General features: G+C 38.0%; 1 protein-coding gene across 2 annotated transcripts in view; it reads left to right on the forward strand.

Moving 5' to 3' along the window:
- The window catches only part of MARK1 (microtubule affinity regulating kinase 1), a 56353-nt gene that overhangs the window by 25494 nt on the left and 13075 nt on the right, over positions 1-17784 (forward strand). For both annotated transcript variants that reach the window (XM_086460634.1, XM_086460635.1), the window contains exons 4-10: positions 5447-5495; positions 6640-6705; positions 7709-7779; positions 8767-8823; positions 12558-12794; positions 12883-13002; positions 17175-17274. In XM_086460634.1, the coding sequence (XP_086316760.1) occupies positions 5447-5495; positions 6640-6705; positions 7709-7779; positions 8767-8823; positions 12558-12794; positions 12883-13002; positions 17175-17274 (700 nt within the window). The remainder of the gene's footprint in view (positions 1-5446; positions 5496-6639; positions 6706-7708; positions 7780-8766; positions 8824-12557; positions 12795-12882; positions 13003-17174; positions 17275-17784) is intronic.

Consider the following 17784-nt stretch of genomic DNA (forward strand, 5'->3'; position numbering starts at 1 on the left):
TTTTTTAATTCAACCTGCTGTGCAGAATCCATGCAAAAGCTTTGCTATCCTTAAGTCCTATATCCTATATTAAGCAAATCTCTTTGCTAATGTTTGAGCTAGTGAAGAGGGACCCACAGAGGCGGTATGTGACAGAGCATATTGGGGATATCCTGTGCCGCTCATATAGCTGTTTTCTGCTTAGCTTGGTATTTACACTTGGAAGCTAGGTGAGTTTGTCTCATGGTTGAGCAATGAGAGGGTAAAAAAAGTTACAACTTTCTGGAAAACTTAAGTGTGAAAAACTTACTTCTGGGATAATTGCTTTAATGATAAGTTGTATTTCACACAAAAATATTCAATAATAATTCAATAAATCATTCCAAGTGTAAATGAAAATCTCATAGCCTACAAAAGATGCTGTCATAGTGTACAAGTAGTACAAAATACTCATGTAATAGGACATTGCTCTTACTGGTTTTTGAGTTGGAAGATGGTAGCAAGAGGAACATTTTTGGGTACAGTTAGAAGCAGCTTATAGCAGAAATAGCGACAGAAGTTAAATTTGGTGATTTAACCACAATTCTGTTCTTCAGTAACTTCCAGAAATATTTATCCAGTGCATCTTCTGATTACACTGGAGAGCGTGGTAATTTGCTGGTATAAAGTTTTCCTTTGTAACATCTTGATTGTAATTTTCAGAAAAAATAATCTTTGTTTTGAAACTCTGAATGTCTTCAAGATCCTGCAGTTTTCTGAGAATTTTGAGTGAAACTGAACATTGATTTCACTGAAAGCTTTTTAGTAAGCTTAAGCACAGTTTTTGCACAGTCACTCAGGCAACTGTAGGGTGTTTTTTGAAGCAAATAAGGGTGGGAGAGTGATTCATCAGCCTGCTTAGAATTACTTCTTTTGTTAGTATTTGGATAGGTCATTTGTGTATTGTAAATAAAACAACAAAAAAAGTATTCTTGTTGTGTTCTATGAAATCAGTCGTCTTTATTTTTCTTCCTGCACTGAACTAGTACATGAAATTTGTGATTCTTTATGTACTATATTGTATCACTGTAATGTGAATTTTTATAATTTTGTCATCAGGGTTATACTGGTGTTATACAGTACATAGGACTGTTAAGTAGCCAATATATTCTTCAAGAGGTAATGTTGGAACTGGAAAGCAGTGATAGTATTGTTTTAGTAGGAACAGACACTTCCCTAATGAATGTTTATAGAGGAATACTGGAGTACATTACTGCCACAAAAATACCACTCCCGAGTTTGAACCAATCTAAATTAGCATAGTTGAGAGGACAGTCTCTAGAACTTCAAAGCTGGTAAATTGTATGCTGGTAAATTGTATGCAGGTCAGCAAAACTTTCAGGCCTTCCTTCACTATTGATTATTATTGATCAAACAAGACAAATTTGTAGTGATCTTAGGCACAGGGTCATTCACAAAACCGTCCCTTTTCCATTCACTCTAATATAAAGGATACCAAGCGCAAGTAGGTTTTGCCATAGTACTTGCTACTGGCCTAATTAAGTAAAATGAGTTGAGGCATCATAGCTCCTCATGCACTGTTCTGTTTTGTAAACAGAAATACTTGAGCGCATACTTCAGTGGCTGAAAGTGTCATACAAGCTGGGTCTGTAGTTAATCACGGCTGTGTGGAAGCAAAGTGTTTAGTTTGTTCTTAGCCACTCTCCAACGTTATTTATGCCACATAGTATGAACAGGGTACTTTGCAGACATAGTTAATCAAATGTTAGGAGATGAGGCAAGTAAGCTGACCTTGTGAATTTTTAATTTTGCATCCTTGTGCTTGCAATGTGATAGTCTTAAGTTATATTCCATCCCTTGCTTCAGGACCTCTACCTCTTTAAGTAGATAAACAGTGTTGAATCCAGAGCGCTACCTTTTATTTTGTTTTCTATTTGTACAGTATGTTGTTCCCATCGTACTCCGTGAGCACCTGTTTAGAAGACAGAGCTGCTGGCTTTTTTGTGAACTTGCTGTCTTGATAGTAACATATTGTACTGACTTCGGTTTTCCTACTGTCATGATTGTTGTTTGTTCCCAAATGTAAGTGTTTGGGTTTCGTCGTAACTAGAATTTATAACTAATAGCTGTTCTATTTTCTGCATGTCTGCTACATTGAAAGTGTCGTCTTGTACTGGCTTCACTAGGGACGTTTCTGAAATAGCCTTCTGTTGCTCTTCTGCAAACTGCCAGTGAAGCAGAAGGTGCTTTTTTTCTTAATAGGTTTGATTAGTGAGCGGCGTTTCAGATTTTCCATCAGCAGGCTTCTTTTTATTCTTTAAACATCTCTAAAGCCTCAAACTTAGGTTCTTTCTGTCGTTAAGGGAAGCAGAACAGAAGTAAAGAAGTAGCAGAAGATTTGAAACAATTTCAATGTGATACCTATCGAAAGCTATGTTTTTTTGCAGCATCCCTTCTCAGTAATGATTTAGAAAGTAGAGAAGCATTCAATCACATCTTTCAAAGCAAGAAAAAGCCTTGGGTGACTGAAGATTTTTAGTTTGATTGTACTGACTTAAAATAGTGAATCTTAAACATAGATGTCAACCTGATAGCAAGTAGAAGTGTTAGCAATGGTGTGACAGAAGGTCTTTGTACTTTCTCCAGTCTGTGCCTTGAAAATGAAGCTGGAAAAGGAGGAATCACATTTTCAAGCCTTGTGCCTTTTCCATAGGTACAGGTTCTATGAATTGAGTATAGTGCTGGCTGTCCTCTGCTGTAAGTGAAGGTATTGAGGCTACAACCCATTTGCAACAACGAGATGCTTGTTAAAGAGCTTTTTTGAATGGTAGCACTTTTGTTAAGAATGAAGAGCAGTCCTATAAATGTGTGGTGGGATCGGGGAGAGAAGTCAGGGAGCACTTACACCTTCTGAAGGAGCAGTGCATTGCTGCTCGAGAAAAGAGGTGTGTGTGACTTATGAAAGCACTATATTTTAACAGTAAGATAGATCATTATATAATCCTGCAGCTTGCCTTGTCACAAAAGGAGAAATAGTCTTGCTGTCCTGTCCAGATTTCTGTAAAATGAACAAACTTGGCTTTGTAGGAAATAACTATGGTCTTGTTGCTTGAATACATCTCTTCCTTTGCATATAGAGGTATCCTGGGTGTTGCTGAGGGGTGTAGTGGCTGTTGTTTAAAGATATCTTTCTCTGTAAATACGTAGTTATTGACATAACTAGTGTTAATGACCAGCATGGTTCTGCAAGGGGAAAGTGTTGGGGCAGGGGAGAAGATTTATCCCAAAGTAGTACTCCACAGGATGCAGAGTTGCAATGTAAAATAATCTACTCTTGCTTTTATTCCAAGTGTTTTCCATTGTTCAGGGATTTTCTAGATTGTTTCTCTCTTGTGAGAGAAAATTGCAGGAGTGAATGTTGGCATCTTTGTGATTTGTGTAAATGTGCATTTATACTGGACCAAATAAAATCCTGAATATACACCAGGACTCCAGAGAATAGTTAATTTGCCCAACTTCCATCCCCTTCTGCTGTTTTGAACATCTGTATTGAAATAAGGTTCCTGCTCTTTCTCCCCACTCTGCATTTGAGAGACCCTTACGCATCCCCTTGGACCATATGGGCCAGGAACTACGCAAGGTGTAATGTGGCTGTGTTTGTGGTCTCTACACAGTGCTGTTCCATTATTTCAGTACTTTCAGCCTTTCAAACAATTTCTTTCTTTTACTGGGTTGGAAGGTATCTGTCAGCCAAGCAGCTTTAGCAAAGCTGCTTGGCTTAGTTACGTAGCAGTATTATGGAATACGTAAGTTACATCTGCCTAATTTGCAAGATGCCTATACTTGAGTTACTTCAGAAAAAGGTGTGAAGATGTTGATTTCCAGGTAAACAACTGCTGGAAACTTGTCAGAAACCACTAACAAAACACATGTTCTCAGAGGAATGTGGATCCTCCCCATGAAGAAGGCACCCTTATGGGCTGTGGTTTCAGTAGTGGGCAGGCAGTTGGGAGAGGAGTTTTGCAGGGAGTACAACCACTTTTTTATCTTTTCTCAGAGCAAGCCAATTACTCAGCAGGCACCTGCAGGTAGATTCCAATAGTAAATGCAGAATGGTATGACAAAGTTGCACAAATGGAATAAAAAAACATCATTGTAGTCTAAGCAGAAGAATTTTAATTTCTTTTAACTTGTAGCCTCGGCCGTCATAAAACAGAAACGAAAGTGCAGCTCTTTGAGGTGGTGTTCGGTCTCTGGCTTGCATCATTGTACCCTTTTGCAGAGGTAACATCTGAACAAATGGGACTGATTTTGAAAATGGAGGGATAGATGTCCTCTGAGACATCAGATAAGCAAAACAGCAACAACGTACTTCTACATTGAGCCAAATTTCTCTATAAGGAGGACTGTAGTGCTGAGATATTCCCAAAGTGTCCAAGCATTACAGTGAAGCCAGTGGGCTTTTCTTCCTTCATTTCAGCATCCTAATTCAGCCCTATATGGGACTAAAGAGCATGCAGCACAGTAAATAGATTTGGTGAAGGGAATATGCTGTTCACTTGAAGTAAAACAGTGCAAGCTCATCAGTATTGACAGCCTCAAGTATAGAGTGACAGAACTACATAGTCATTTTTGGATTCCTTTTGTTTGCCTTCTTCCCTTTGAGCCCCTAGGTTAGTCTTGCTTCAGCTCTTATTTAATCAATAAACCCATGAATGCTAGAGATTTTAGAGCAAAGACTTCATTTCTGGTTTAAAAAAATAAAATAAAATAAAATCCACCATTGTCTTAAGTATGTACACTTAGGACTATAAGTTTGTCCAATTGTTTTTAATTCTGTGACTCAGGATCATAAAGCAGACTTTCATCAGTCTCAAACCTTCAGACCTTGCCTGGGGGAGAGGGGACATCGCAGTTTGTGAGCCAGTGTAAAATTTGGTAGTTGTGAGAAAAGTGAACTCGCCTGCTTCACACCTGTGGAGTGGCAGGACTCGGGGACATCAGGGTTCCTGGCATCTAATTCCATTTTAACATATGTGTGTTCGACCTCTCTGTAGTACTACACCTTGTATTTACACCCGCAGTTATGTATGTATTCAGGGTAGTTAGCTGAGCTTGCCAGTTAACAAAGACATTGGAGCAGAGAGATGACAAAAACTTGTGTGAATAAACCATTGGGTTTGGTTCATGTGAAATTCCAGAAGGAGCTATGAAACTTATCTGTGTCTGTTTGTATAAAGCTTAACAATTAGTCTGTTTTGTAGTTGGTAGTGGGGTGTTTTTTATATAATGTTTGAGATGTAGATTACGTGTTCTGGAGTTCACTGCACTATATTTATCTATACTTTATGCTAATGCTCTTTTCTGTGGCTTATGCTGCTCTTTTTTGCCATCTACAATTGCATATCTTGCGTAACATCTCCTTAATAAACACACTCTTAAGAAAAATGTATTGCTTCCTTGACAGTTATTTCGAGAAGTACGAATAATGAAGATACTGAACCATCCCAATATTGGTAGGAGCCCTGCATTTCTGCATACTTTTTTTTCTTATACTGTTTAGATTTTACTCTCTTTGGCTTTATTTGAATGTACTTTACTGCTATGCTTTTGTTCATTAAACTTTTTTGAGATAATAGAACAGTGAGCATTCAGCAAATGCTTCATGCCTCACCTCCTTTATTGACTCTGCTTGAAACAAGAATTTTGTTCTGAGGAGATAAACTGCTCAGTCCAGGAAAGCCTTAACACAAAGTAGGAGACGCTGAGCACTCCAGTCTGTTGAGGGCCCCAACTCCCCTCTTCCACTGAAATTACTCTTGATGCCAAAAAGCATGAGTTTCTTAGGTGAAAGAAGCAAAACTCCATTAGTTCAGTCTAGGAAAGACTCCCGCTGACTGATATTTCCAGAAAATTAGAATTACAAAGTATGTAATTTTCCCTTTCTGCTTTAGTTCTTTCACCTACCCCACAGCTTCAGGGCCCTACTTTGTGATGACAATTCTTCTGGCTGAGGAGGACTGGACAGTCTTGTTCCAGAGACAGTTAATGGTCCTGAATCGGCCAGAGGGCTTGTTGCATACAAGGTATGGACGAGGTGTACAAGTTATTACATGCTAGGCACTCCCTTCTCATCCCTTGAACTGTTTGTTGCTTTTCCAGCATTCTTAGCTTCTGCTGGTTTTTGTTTTCTTGGGGGTGGCGGGGGGGCGGGTGTTGGTTTTAAACGAGTAGTTACTATTACAATCTGAGGAAAGTCTTTCAGACCTGACGTTTCTGGTATCCACTCGGTGTTTAATTGGTCAGAATCTCAGATTTCTAACTGGGAGCAGTTTGCTAGCAAAACAGGGAAGGTTTGTATGATCTTAAAGACATCTGTGTCAAATTAAACACTAATTTCAGCATGAACTCGTTTGTACAGTGTGCATAAACTTCTGAGAAAACTGTGAATTAATATGCTTTATTATCAACCGTGATTTAGAAATTAATGTTGCTTTTTTCCCCCCTCAAAAGAATGCTAACCTAAAGGATATAAAGTTTTCGTGTGGTTTAGTGTTATCACTAGCCATAAATTATACTCACTTCATGAGTACAATTTTTTTGTTTGTGCTGTGCTTTTGCTTCGTGCTGCAATCTCTCTCTCATTCATTTTTCTTGCAGTAAAATTATTTGAAGTTATTGAGACTGAAAAGACATTGTATTTGGTAATGGAATATGCCAGTGGGGGTAAGTGGATTCTTAATTCTGCTTTAAGGATAAACTGAAATACGGGAAACGAAGCTGGTTGCATTCCTAGGAACGATTTAAGGATTTTTATGGTTAGTGGGTTATTCTATTCCAGTCCTAGCTGACCTCCCAGGGCAGACTTTCTTGCTTGCATCACGTTCTGTAAAGTAACCTATTAGACTTGTGCTTAAGGGTATTTACCGTTCTGAGGTTTCTGCTGGAATATCAGGAGACAATCTGGTGCTGATTCTGGCAAAAACTTGACTCACTGTTTATCTGCTATATTTAGGCAAGCACTGGTGCCTCATTTTATCTTGAAAATGTGTGCCAAAGCACGTCGATAGGGAAGGCCGGGAGATGGGAATAAGGGACACGGGAAGGGGGACCAGCAGGGTCATAAAAAGTGAGAGGGATAGAGAGTGCTTGCTTTAGAAGCTGCTTAGCATCTGAATGGGCAATGTTTGAATGTGGGAAGGGAATCCAGCACAGGGCTAGTGACCAGCTAGGAAAGGCTGCTCGCCAGACAGTGCAAAGATGAGGATCTGAAAGGCATTTGAGCAGCTTTATTAGAAAGAGAACAACAAGGAAAAAACAGAAGTAATGTAGCTACTGTTAAGTGAAGCTGCTAGAGAGCTGCGAAGCAAATCTGGTACATCAGAAGTTGCCTGTTTCCCAGTGTGTCTTATATGCGAGATAAATGTTTTTCATTATTAAAGTCAATTTTTGTTTGTTTGTTTCACAGTGTTTTTCAAGTAAAACTCTTAAAAATTTAGGAAGCATTAGTATGAAGTGTTCCATTTTTATATTTCTTGACTATTACAGATTTGAAAAATTAAATCCAATGCAAACAGTGAAAAGGAGTGTTTCCTGGCTGCTCCTATTTCCTTTCCCTTCAAAAAGGGGGTGGGGGGTGTTTTCAAGCATGATTTGATTGTGCGTGACAGTCCAAAATAAAACCTGGGCAGTAGGACTGATGGGGGTTTTTTGTCCTTGTAATGGTCAGGAGAAGTGTTTGACTACCTGGTTGCACATGGAAGAATGAAAGAGAAAGAGGCTCGTGCAAAATTCAGGCAGGTATGAAATTAACATTCGCTCTTTCTTTCTTGCGTTTCTATTTATGGTGTTTTCAGATAGATGTGAGTGTGAGCATACTTCTTCTAATCTTAAAAAATATTCATTGTTGTGATAATGTTGATTAAAGCTGGAGTGGAAAAAATCCCTGAAGAAAAAAATATCTGCTTCCTACGTACTATCTAAAAATAGTAAGACTGTTTTACGTTCTTTTCTAGTGGATGTTCCTAAGAGACACGTATTTTATTGTGACTCAAGTACTTGAGATTTTAATTTTTTTCTGAATATTTTAGAGTTTAACAGGTGTGCTATCTAGAGATGTTGATATGACGACATGTATTGCTGTGTCTTGTCACACTGTTTGTATGAAGGGTATTCTGTAACAGCTTTTTATATTCTTATTACAAACTTTCTTGTCTTAATCTTTTTCTTATCCTGTTTTTATTGATTATTTTGTGAAAAGCTTTAATTAGATAAATAAACAAAATCTGTTATTTTTCAGAATCAAAGTGTATAATTAACATGTAAATAAACCGCTTTTAACTTGGTGATTCAGACTTCTTTTTTGTTATACTATGTGAAAATGTTGAATGAACTATTCTGTTAGGGGTGAATTGCAGAGATGTGCTGCAAATATTTCAGAAGATAAAATCCGAGGTTATATATCTGGATATTGGGTTGGGACGCGCAATAATTTCTTTTAATAGTTATTACTATTGGGTGATCTGCATTTAAAAAAGATGTTTCTCCTATTACCTTGAGAGTATGTATTAAACTTTTTTTTAATAAGAAAATGAGCTGCTTTTAGGGACTTTTAAGTATTTGAGCTTTAATGAAACTTACATTAATATTTTCTAAAATGAAAGCTTTATTTTGTTAATTTCTTAATGTTCCACTGAATCATATCAGGAGCCATAATTATGAAATTAGATATGGAAACTTATACTGAGATTGACATAAAATATTTCAGTGATCATCTTGGTGTTTCAGATTGTATCTGCTGTGCAGTACTGTCATCAGAAATGCATAGTTCATCGTGATCTTAAGGTAGGCTGTTACTTCTTTTTCATTTTGCTGATTGACAGTGTAGACTTAATTTCATTCTATATACTTGTCATTGCTGCTGTCTCTGAATGCCTCAAACACGTGAATGAGAGAACTATCACTTGTATTTTATTCTCAGTTTTCCAAAGCACAAAAGCAATGTAGCTTGCCTGATGGAACAGCGGAGAGACAAGAATAGAACATATGTTACTTTCATTCCAGTTTTGGCTTTAAGAAAAAGACATGCTCTCCAAAGGATTATACCTGCTGGCGCGCAGATATCTACACACTGAAGCTGCAGAAGTTCAATGATAACCAGTCAGCACTACTTAATGAAAATATTTTCAGTTAAAATATATTGCAAGATACATAAAACAGTATTTTCTTAATAATTGATAAGAAATACGTTAGGTTTTTAATCCATTTGAACTTTTGATTTATACTCTAGTGTTTAATTCAGGCAGAAAAATACATTGAAGGTAAACAGAAATTAATTGAACTTCCTTTTTTTGATGCTTTCTAGTAATCTATCTGTATAAATATACCAGAATGTGTTAAAGAGTTCAGCAACTGCAAGTGCAGCCTAAGCCTTCAGTCTGAAGTTGTCTTCATGCCAAGTTTAGATATCATGGGAATTGGACACAAGATCTTCACCCGCTTAAAACTTGGCTTGTGCTCTTGCTTTGATGTCTTTGTACATTTACAAAGAAAACACTGTTGTAGGTTGTTTTTTACTAATGTATCTAAATACTTGTGGAAAGCTGAGGTCGAAAAATCTAAGGGTTTTTTCACGGCTATCTTTTGTCTTAACTTTCTAATACATTGCAGCATGCTCTCAACCTCTTTCTTACAAATCTATTCCCTGATACCTGTGGATCTGCTAGCTCCTGCGTGTGTGTATGGTGCTGGATAATACAGTGTTTTCTGCTGAGTCCTCCCTGCCCCAGGACCATTGTCATCTGCTGATGGAGGTGCCTGGCCAGCGCTCTGAATTCAGAATGCAAGGAAGGAAAGGGCTGGATCTCACTGAAATCTTGATTTTAAAAAAAAAACCAAAAAAACAAACAACAACAACAACAAAAACAACCCAAAAACCTCCCTGTCTTGCATGGTGATTTGGTGCTCGTGAATGTTTTGTCAAGCTCCCCGGAGCTTACTGCAGCCACTGTTGAGCTTTCCAACAGGCTGCACCTAGGGACCTATTGGCTTGGCTGGAGAAGCTGCTTTTCACTAGTTGTCTTGGCCCTATGCTTGGCTGCAAGCAGGGAGCCAGCCACCTCCTCATGCTTTTCTGGCACTGACTTGCTCAGCCCAGCTATATTATTGAGTCTCACTGCGTTAACCCCTGCAGTTTAGTGTCCTGCATCTTGCTCTTTCTCCCAGAGCCCGTTACAGCCTCCACCCCTCATTCATTCGTTAGTTCCATAGCATGCATACAGCTCACTGCATTGCTCACAGGACTATCCAAAACTGCTTCGCAGCGTTGGCACGGGCTCCCTTTTACCATCTGTCACAAGTACACTCTGCTGATCTCCTTCCTATTTGCAAGACAGACAGAGAGGCTCCAAAATAATTTCTTTGTTTGCTTTTCTCTCTCCATCTTCTCTTGGATGGAGTTATGCTAGACTCATTTGAAGAGCTCAGTGTTAGGTATGATTGAGAGCCAGTCGACCTAGCCAATGAAAAATACATTCCCCAAAGAAAAAAAGGGCTAAATGTAGGACTTTGAGGAGTTGTTCTCACTTCATCTCTTCTTTCCAAACGTTATGTGTGTCACCTCTTTTCATGGAGCTGCAGAGAAGGAAGATGCAACTTTAAAGTTGTGTCTGCGTTCTCATCTGCTTCTGTTGACTTTCTTCATGGAATCAGCCCACTGACTAGTTGACATTGTTAGTGCCACCAGGAAAAGGTCTAGCACCACTTTTGAGATTTTTTTGATAAGCCTTTTTGGCTTTAATTACAGAAAGGGTAAACTCCATCAAATGTAACTTACTTCAGACTAAACTAGGAAGATGTGTAAGAAAATGTGCAAGTTTGTCCAGGCTGTTCTAGCAGAAGAGGAGAGGGTGTAAGGCCCATGGGTACTTGAGCTGTCTCCTTTTAATCTTCTGTGATTATAAACAGCTTGTTTTATAATTAGGCTGTGACCGATTCCAACTTGTGCATCCTGTGATGCACAAAACTTCTCTTACCTTTTCAGTGGCTGTTAATACTTCTTGCTCTGAACATGTAACTGACAAGAGCGTAGTCTTTCTATTTGGCATATTAAAAAGGGGTTTCTTTGGTGTTTTTGTTTGAATTGAGGGACCTAAAAGCATGTGGTACTTGGGTAGCAAAGTACTGTTGAACTAGAAGGACTATTGTAATCGCAGAGCAGCTGCACTGACAGTAATGTTTTCACCACAAGGAAAATGAAGTCTTTGTGCAGTTATGTAGAAGGCTGTCAAATCTGGAAAATATCTCTGTGAATCTGTCCGCAGGCACATCAGCTGGAACCAGCTGAGATTACAGGTCATGAATTGGGAAAATAGAAGATTTTCCAGGGTAGTTAGTTTGTAAAAAATGGGCTGTATTTTACTCCTGATAAAGGCTGAATTCTGTTGCTCAGCAACAAATCAAAGCAACTAACAAATTGATTGCTGCTTCTCTGATCCTGAACTAAGACTTACTTTATTTTCTGGGCTCAATTCTGAGCACAGTGTCCAATGAGAGATGTCTGTGTTTGCTGTAAAACTGATGTTTGGCAATTAGGTGAATCCTCTGCTCTAGCTAATGTCTGTCTCCCTGTTGAAAAAGGAGAATTGCTGCACTATTCAGTGCTGCTCCTGTGTTGCTGATATGCAGATCAGGAGCCAGAATCCAGTTAGGTTAGTAAACATTGTCCAGTTCTGCTGCACTCCTTGCACAGCATCCTTGCATTTTGAGAAATGCACTTTTATTTTTTTAAGTAATCTGTTAGTATTTTTCTAACTTTGCTCTTTTTGTCTTCTGACCTACCTGTGATACTAAGTGTAAGATGCTATTTACTGACTTTTCAGGTTCCTGAATACTTGCATCTATGTATATGTGATGCGTTGCATTCACATGATGATTGCTGCACAGGTATTAATATTCTTAGTCATGTTCATAATACATGCATTTTTTTCATACACAATGTAATACTTGAGTGTTAAACACCTCAGTGGTGTTACTGCTAAAGCAAACCCTAATAAAATAAAGGGAAGATCATTTTTTGTTACAGAATGCTAAGATACAGCACGTAGCTTGGAATGTTTCAGCTTGTAAATGAAAGAGATCTTCTTTTGAAGTCCTGTATCCCTTCTAGCATTTACCCTACCAGAATGGTCTGGGGTTAGATTTATGCTCCTTGGCTTCAGCAGTTGGCATGAACCTGTCAAAAGCTGAAACCGCTGTTCTGAGCTGTCTAGATACTTCAGTCTAAAGCTGAACTATGTTATTTCTTCCAGAAAAGAAAATCTTCACAGCTGATTCACTAGCTGACTTTCAAGTCTGTCTAGCTGCTTTTAGCAGTTATATTTTCCTGAGTAAACATAGTCAATTTTCAATCTTTGTAACATATTCAGGGGGATGAATTTCTTTTGTTCTGTGAGAAAGACACAGATGGTGGACCATTTTAGAAAAAGAAACTTTTTTGCAGTTACTGATAAATGATACACTGTAATATATTGATCTTCTGATACATAAATTGTCCTCTTCATCTCTTATTTTTCTCTTAGGCAGAAAACCTTCTACTTGATGCAGACATGAACATTAAAATTGCAGACTTTGGTTTTAGTAATGAATTTACAGTTGGTAATAAACTGGACACTTTTTGTGGAAGCCCACCGTATGCCGCTCCTGAGCTTTTCCAAGGAAAGAAATACGATGGTCCGGAAGTGGATGTGTGGAGCCTTGGGGTCATTTTGTACACTCTAGTAAGCGGATCATTGCCGTTTGATGGTCAGAATCTAAAGGTACAGTTAAAATATGCAAGCTTGGCTTCTATTGTCTTTAAATCTTCTATGTGATTAGTAGGCTCACCTTTAAAACTTTACTTTAAAGGAACTGAGGGAGCGAGTATTGAGGGGGAAGTACCGCATTCCATTCTATATGTCCACAGACTGTGAAAATCTACTTAAGAAGCTACTAGTACTGAATCCAATAAAACGAGGCAGCTTGGAAGTAAGTGTAATTTCATCTTGGAAAAAAAGGGTTTTCAGATTAAGAAAGAACAAAATACAATAATTGCTTAAGATTTCTTTATTTTTCAGATAGGTACATTCTTCCTGTTTTAAGGGCCCAAAAGTCTTGTTTAAAAAAAAAAAAAAAAAAAAAAGGAAATGTCCCAGAAACAGTGCAGCTTGAAAAGTGTTAATGAATATAAGTCTAACCTTAGTTGCAGCTGACTAAAGACGATAATTTAAGAGCATTTCAAAGTGCAAACTGCTCCGACTTGTTTCAGTCAGATAATGGAGCGTGTTCAAAATGTGTGGAAAGCAGGACAAGATTGTAAGTATCTTCTGCTTGGAGTTTTTCAGAAAAACAAAAACAGCAGCAGGAAGTACCATGAGCATTTTTGACTTAGCTTGCCATTTCCAGCATGATGGCTACAAGAAGAATAACTACGTGGGGCTTTTTGTTTGGTTTAGTGCCATAATACAGAAAAACACTAAGAACTCTTTAAACGATAAGCTAATAATTGCTAGTTATTTCTGTTCAGTCTCTTCTTCCCCCTCCTTCTGGGAGCTTTTGTTTCTGAATAGCTGGAAAATTAACATATAAGCTGGAAAATTAACATATATAACAATACCTGCTGTGTCCCTCAGCTAAAATCTGTTTTGAGGATTTATGATTAAATCCATCTCTTCATGGGATGCAGAGGATATCTGTGCATAACCTGTGTTTAAAAGGTTCAATGTTTTTTAAGGGACTGTTTTGTTCAAGATTGCTGTACTGGCATGTACTTGCTGGATAACTCTGGAGCTGATATTTAACAAATATTTTGTGTAGAGTTCACTGTAAATGCTGCTCTGTTCTATTTTGTGAATTCTTTAACAAAGAGAGACTTTTTTTTAAAAAATAACATCTGCTTACCATAGAGATGAAAGTAGAGCAGAAGATAAATGGAATTGTTTTAAAATAGTATTTGCATGATTTAATCACCGGTGACTTTTGTTTCATCTTTCTGTGCATACTTGTGCAGCAGTGGATGGTGTTCCAGAGAATAAATCCCACTTAAGCTGCTTTTTATTTGTAGTGGCATGACTTGTGCTTCCTGGCATGGATGCTACCTGTGCAAGGAAGCCTGCATTTACTGAGCGCTCTCTGCATGCAACTTATTTCAAGCTGATGGTGGTTTGTGACTTGTTATAAATAGTTTTAAATTGAATAAAATCTGTGTTGAAGAGAGTAGTGAATGGTGGCTTCAACTTTACTGATATTCATTAGTTATGCTGTATTTATTACTGTCTAGAGGACATAATGATAAGAGCGTAGTCACTCGAAGACGGTGAAAGATTGCTTTTTTCCCGTGTTGTGTTTTAAGTTTTAGGAAAATAATTTTCCTTTTATTGAACTTTCCTCTGGATTTTCAGCAGTTTCTCTTCAGATCTAATTTCACTTTCATTCTAGATATTGTAGTGTTATCCAGTTCTTCTAAAATTCCTTCCTGCCCCTGGAGAGAGGTGTTGGATAGCAGCCTCGCTGGAACAGCGTAGTTGTCAGATTGTATGGAAGAAAGCGAGTAAATGTTACGTGTGATGGGGGTACCAAAATACTGATGATGATGGGCGTTGATCAATATGCTAATCTGAGGGAGAGAGACATCACAAACTTTTTAAAAATGAATGTTTCTGAAATCACATGTTTGTTGAATTAAAAAGCTATGGTACGTGGTTTGGAAAGAAATTACTGTTTCTTCTGTGTGAGCACTTCTAAAAATACATATTTAGAATGGAAGTATGTATTTATTAGAAGTTTCTAAAAGTGGAAAGACAATGTCAGCTTAGGTGAGGAGGATTTTTATTTGTGCTTTGTCTTTTAATTATTTGCTCAGTCCCAGCCATACACCCGCTCAGTTCCCATGCATGTTTTCCCAGGCCATCCAATAGGATGTTTGTCAGTGACATTAGCATCAAAGCTGAGACTGACACAGAATCAGCACTGTATGGGTTGGGCTTAGTACTTTTCCTCTGGTAAGGACCAGGCAAATTTATATTAAAATGGTTTGTCTAGACTTTTTCATGGTTGCAGCAGAAAGAGAACATTTTAGAAGTGAGAGAATGTTGTTGGAAACAGTAAATCGCAGGAAGAGGTGGGAAAACTGCATTGTCAGAAAACATATGGGTCGCTCTTAACTATCGGGATTTCAACAAATTCCTCCTCCCCCTTCAGTCTCCAATTCTTTGCAAAGCAGCACTATGTGAAGTTCCCACAGAGCAGGTTTATGTTTACAGAGAGTAGTAAAGCAGTTAATTTTGAGACAGACAGGTCTTGCCAGGCCAGATTTTTATTAGATAGTTTTCCTGAGAATTGAGAGAAGCCTTGTCAATAATAGCTAGTTGGTTGAAATTCAGTTTGGGTTGATCTTTAAGGAATACAGGTTGGGTCAGATCTTTAAATACCCTGGCCAAGGCTCCTGCTCTTTTACCAGCTGACTGGAAGCCCAGCTGAACTTACACAGATGTAATACTGATCCTGGAGTTGGATCATTTGTGTCACTTCAAAATGCCTCTTTGTAAGAGCCTGTTTTAAGAGTTGTACAATAACTCAGTACGCCTATAAGATCATGTATTTAAAAGGCAGAAGCTAGCAAAAGTTTAGATATTTAACAGATGGAAACCTAGAGCAAATTACATTGAGCTATAGATCCACCTACTGAAGAGACATGAAAAGCTGTAAGTGGGAATGGTGTTTGCCTGTTAATTCAAGAAGGATCAAGAAAGGGGGATAGGATTTGAGCAGTGTGATTCCTGTCATCCAAACACCTCAACATGCCTAAACTTTAGATTTAATTAACAGTATCTAAAAAATTGTAATTGCAGATACCACATAGTACTCTTTAGGCGGTCTAGGCTACAAATAAATAACCAAAGTCTGTTTTCAAATAGACTCATGTTCTTGGTTAAGATCCCTAGATGTTACTACTACTGGAAATGGTAAGTTAGTTGCCAGAAATGCAATATAGCAATACATGTTCACAATCCCTTTCTCTATCCCCCTCAAAAGCCAAAAAATCAATTCTGTGGCAGAACTTTGAAGAAATCTTTAAGTCTTATCAGCAAAACATTAGCTGGTTAAAGTACAAAGTTCTGTATTGTTCTTATAAGGATACAGCTATTTGGGTCTGTAATTTGGCAGCTGCAGTACATACAAAGAATTTGGTTATATCAGTGGAAAATTGAGTCTTTTGCTTTTTGCGAGAAATAACTTAATTCGGTGTTTGCAAGGCATATTTGGAGCCTGTGGGAATCTCGACTTGCTGGCACTTGTTTCACTCTTCTGTCAATCTAGTAGGCAGTATTAACATTTGTCCCTAAAGAGGCATGTGTGCCTGTTACTGTAGGAGGGAAAATGTTTTTAGCTGTTTTAAAGAAGTTGAAAATGTCCTTAAGGAGAAATTGTGGTGGTGATTAGGGATTCTAGCTGATCAGTCTTGCAGACATATAAAAGATCCAGGCCACAGCGAAAGGAAATTTTCCAAAGAATGCAGGAGACATTTTTAAATATCTGCATGGCATAGAGAGAGTTAAGAGGCATTTCTCCCTCCAGCCAAACTGTGAACATATTTAGGTCAAGTGCAGTGAGAAGATCCCTAGGAAAAAATTACCAGTTGGCATCCCAATCTTGAAACAAATGACTGCAGGAAGCATTGGCATGCTCCTAAAATATTCCTTCATTTCTGAACACCTCCTTTGTTACTATTTGCAGGAGTTACTTATTGTAATAGAGCTGGTATTGTAGTAACATCTAGGGATCTTAACCAACATGAGAGCGTGAGTGTCAGGCAGGTGGCAAGATGAGATGAAGAGACAGTGGGAGTGCAGGATACAAAATGAAAGATTTTTGTGTGTTGGATCCGCAGGGGGTTTTTCGCTCAGTAGTTTTTCTGATATTTTGGGCAGGGGGTTTGTATTGTAAAGGTAAATAATATGGGGGAATGGACTAATGGAAGCAAAAGGATGTGAAAGATAGAAGAAGAAAATGTATGATGTGAGGGGGGGAAAAGGTGTAAGGGAAAGAGCAGCATTTCAGGTTATTATGAATTTTGTGTTGTTTTTCCCCAGACCAGCTAGCACAGATTTAATCGGGTGTGGTAAATGACATATTAACCTAAAGCTCATTTCTTTTCTTAGCAAATTATGAAGGATCGGTGGATGAACGTTGGCCATGAAGAAGAAGAACTAAAGCCATATACTGAGCCTGAACCAGATTTTAATGATACCAAGAGAATAGGTAAGACTTTTACAAGGATGTTGCATCTGATGTACATAGGCAACTTTATCTTGTAAGTCAAACTAAACTCTCTTACCTCATTGTACAAGTAAAATGTTTTCTTTTATTTAAATGAGAAATTTAATTACAATGCCCTCCTTATAACTACTGTTGTGGCTTCACTGAGCTGGCATGAATCTACAAGACAGCAAAAGACAAATAAGATGATAGAATATAACAGACAGAGGGAAACAGATTTTGTTATGAGGGCAACAATTTTTATCCGCCACGGTCAGAGAAAGGTACTGTGTTGGCCCTGTAGCTATTCATGGTTTCTATTTGCCAGTGTTTTGTTTGTTGAATAACATTTAATGTTGAATAATGTTGAACTATGTTGAATAACATAGTTGAGAGTTTTCAAGAAGAAAATAACAATGCAACAGAGGATGTGTAGCCTTTTTGATTTTGCACAGCAAAGATTATGCTGATTGAGTTAATTACTAGTTCCCTGTTACATTATAAGGTTTTTTT

This window comes from Leptosomus discolor, chromosome 2 (assembly GCF_034619465.1).
Source record: "Leptosomus discolor isolate bLepDis1 chromosome 2, bLepDis1.hap2, whole genome shotgun sequence".
In the NCBI taxonomy this organism is placed as follows: domain Eukaryota; kingdom Metazoa; phylum Chordata; class Aves; order Leptosomiformes; family Leptosomidae; genus Leptosomus; species Leptosomus discolor.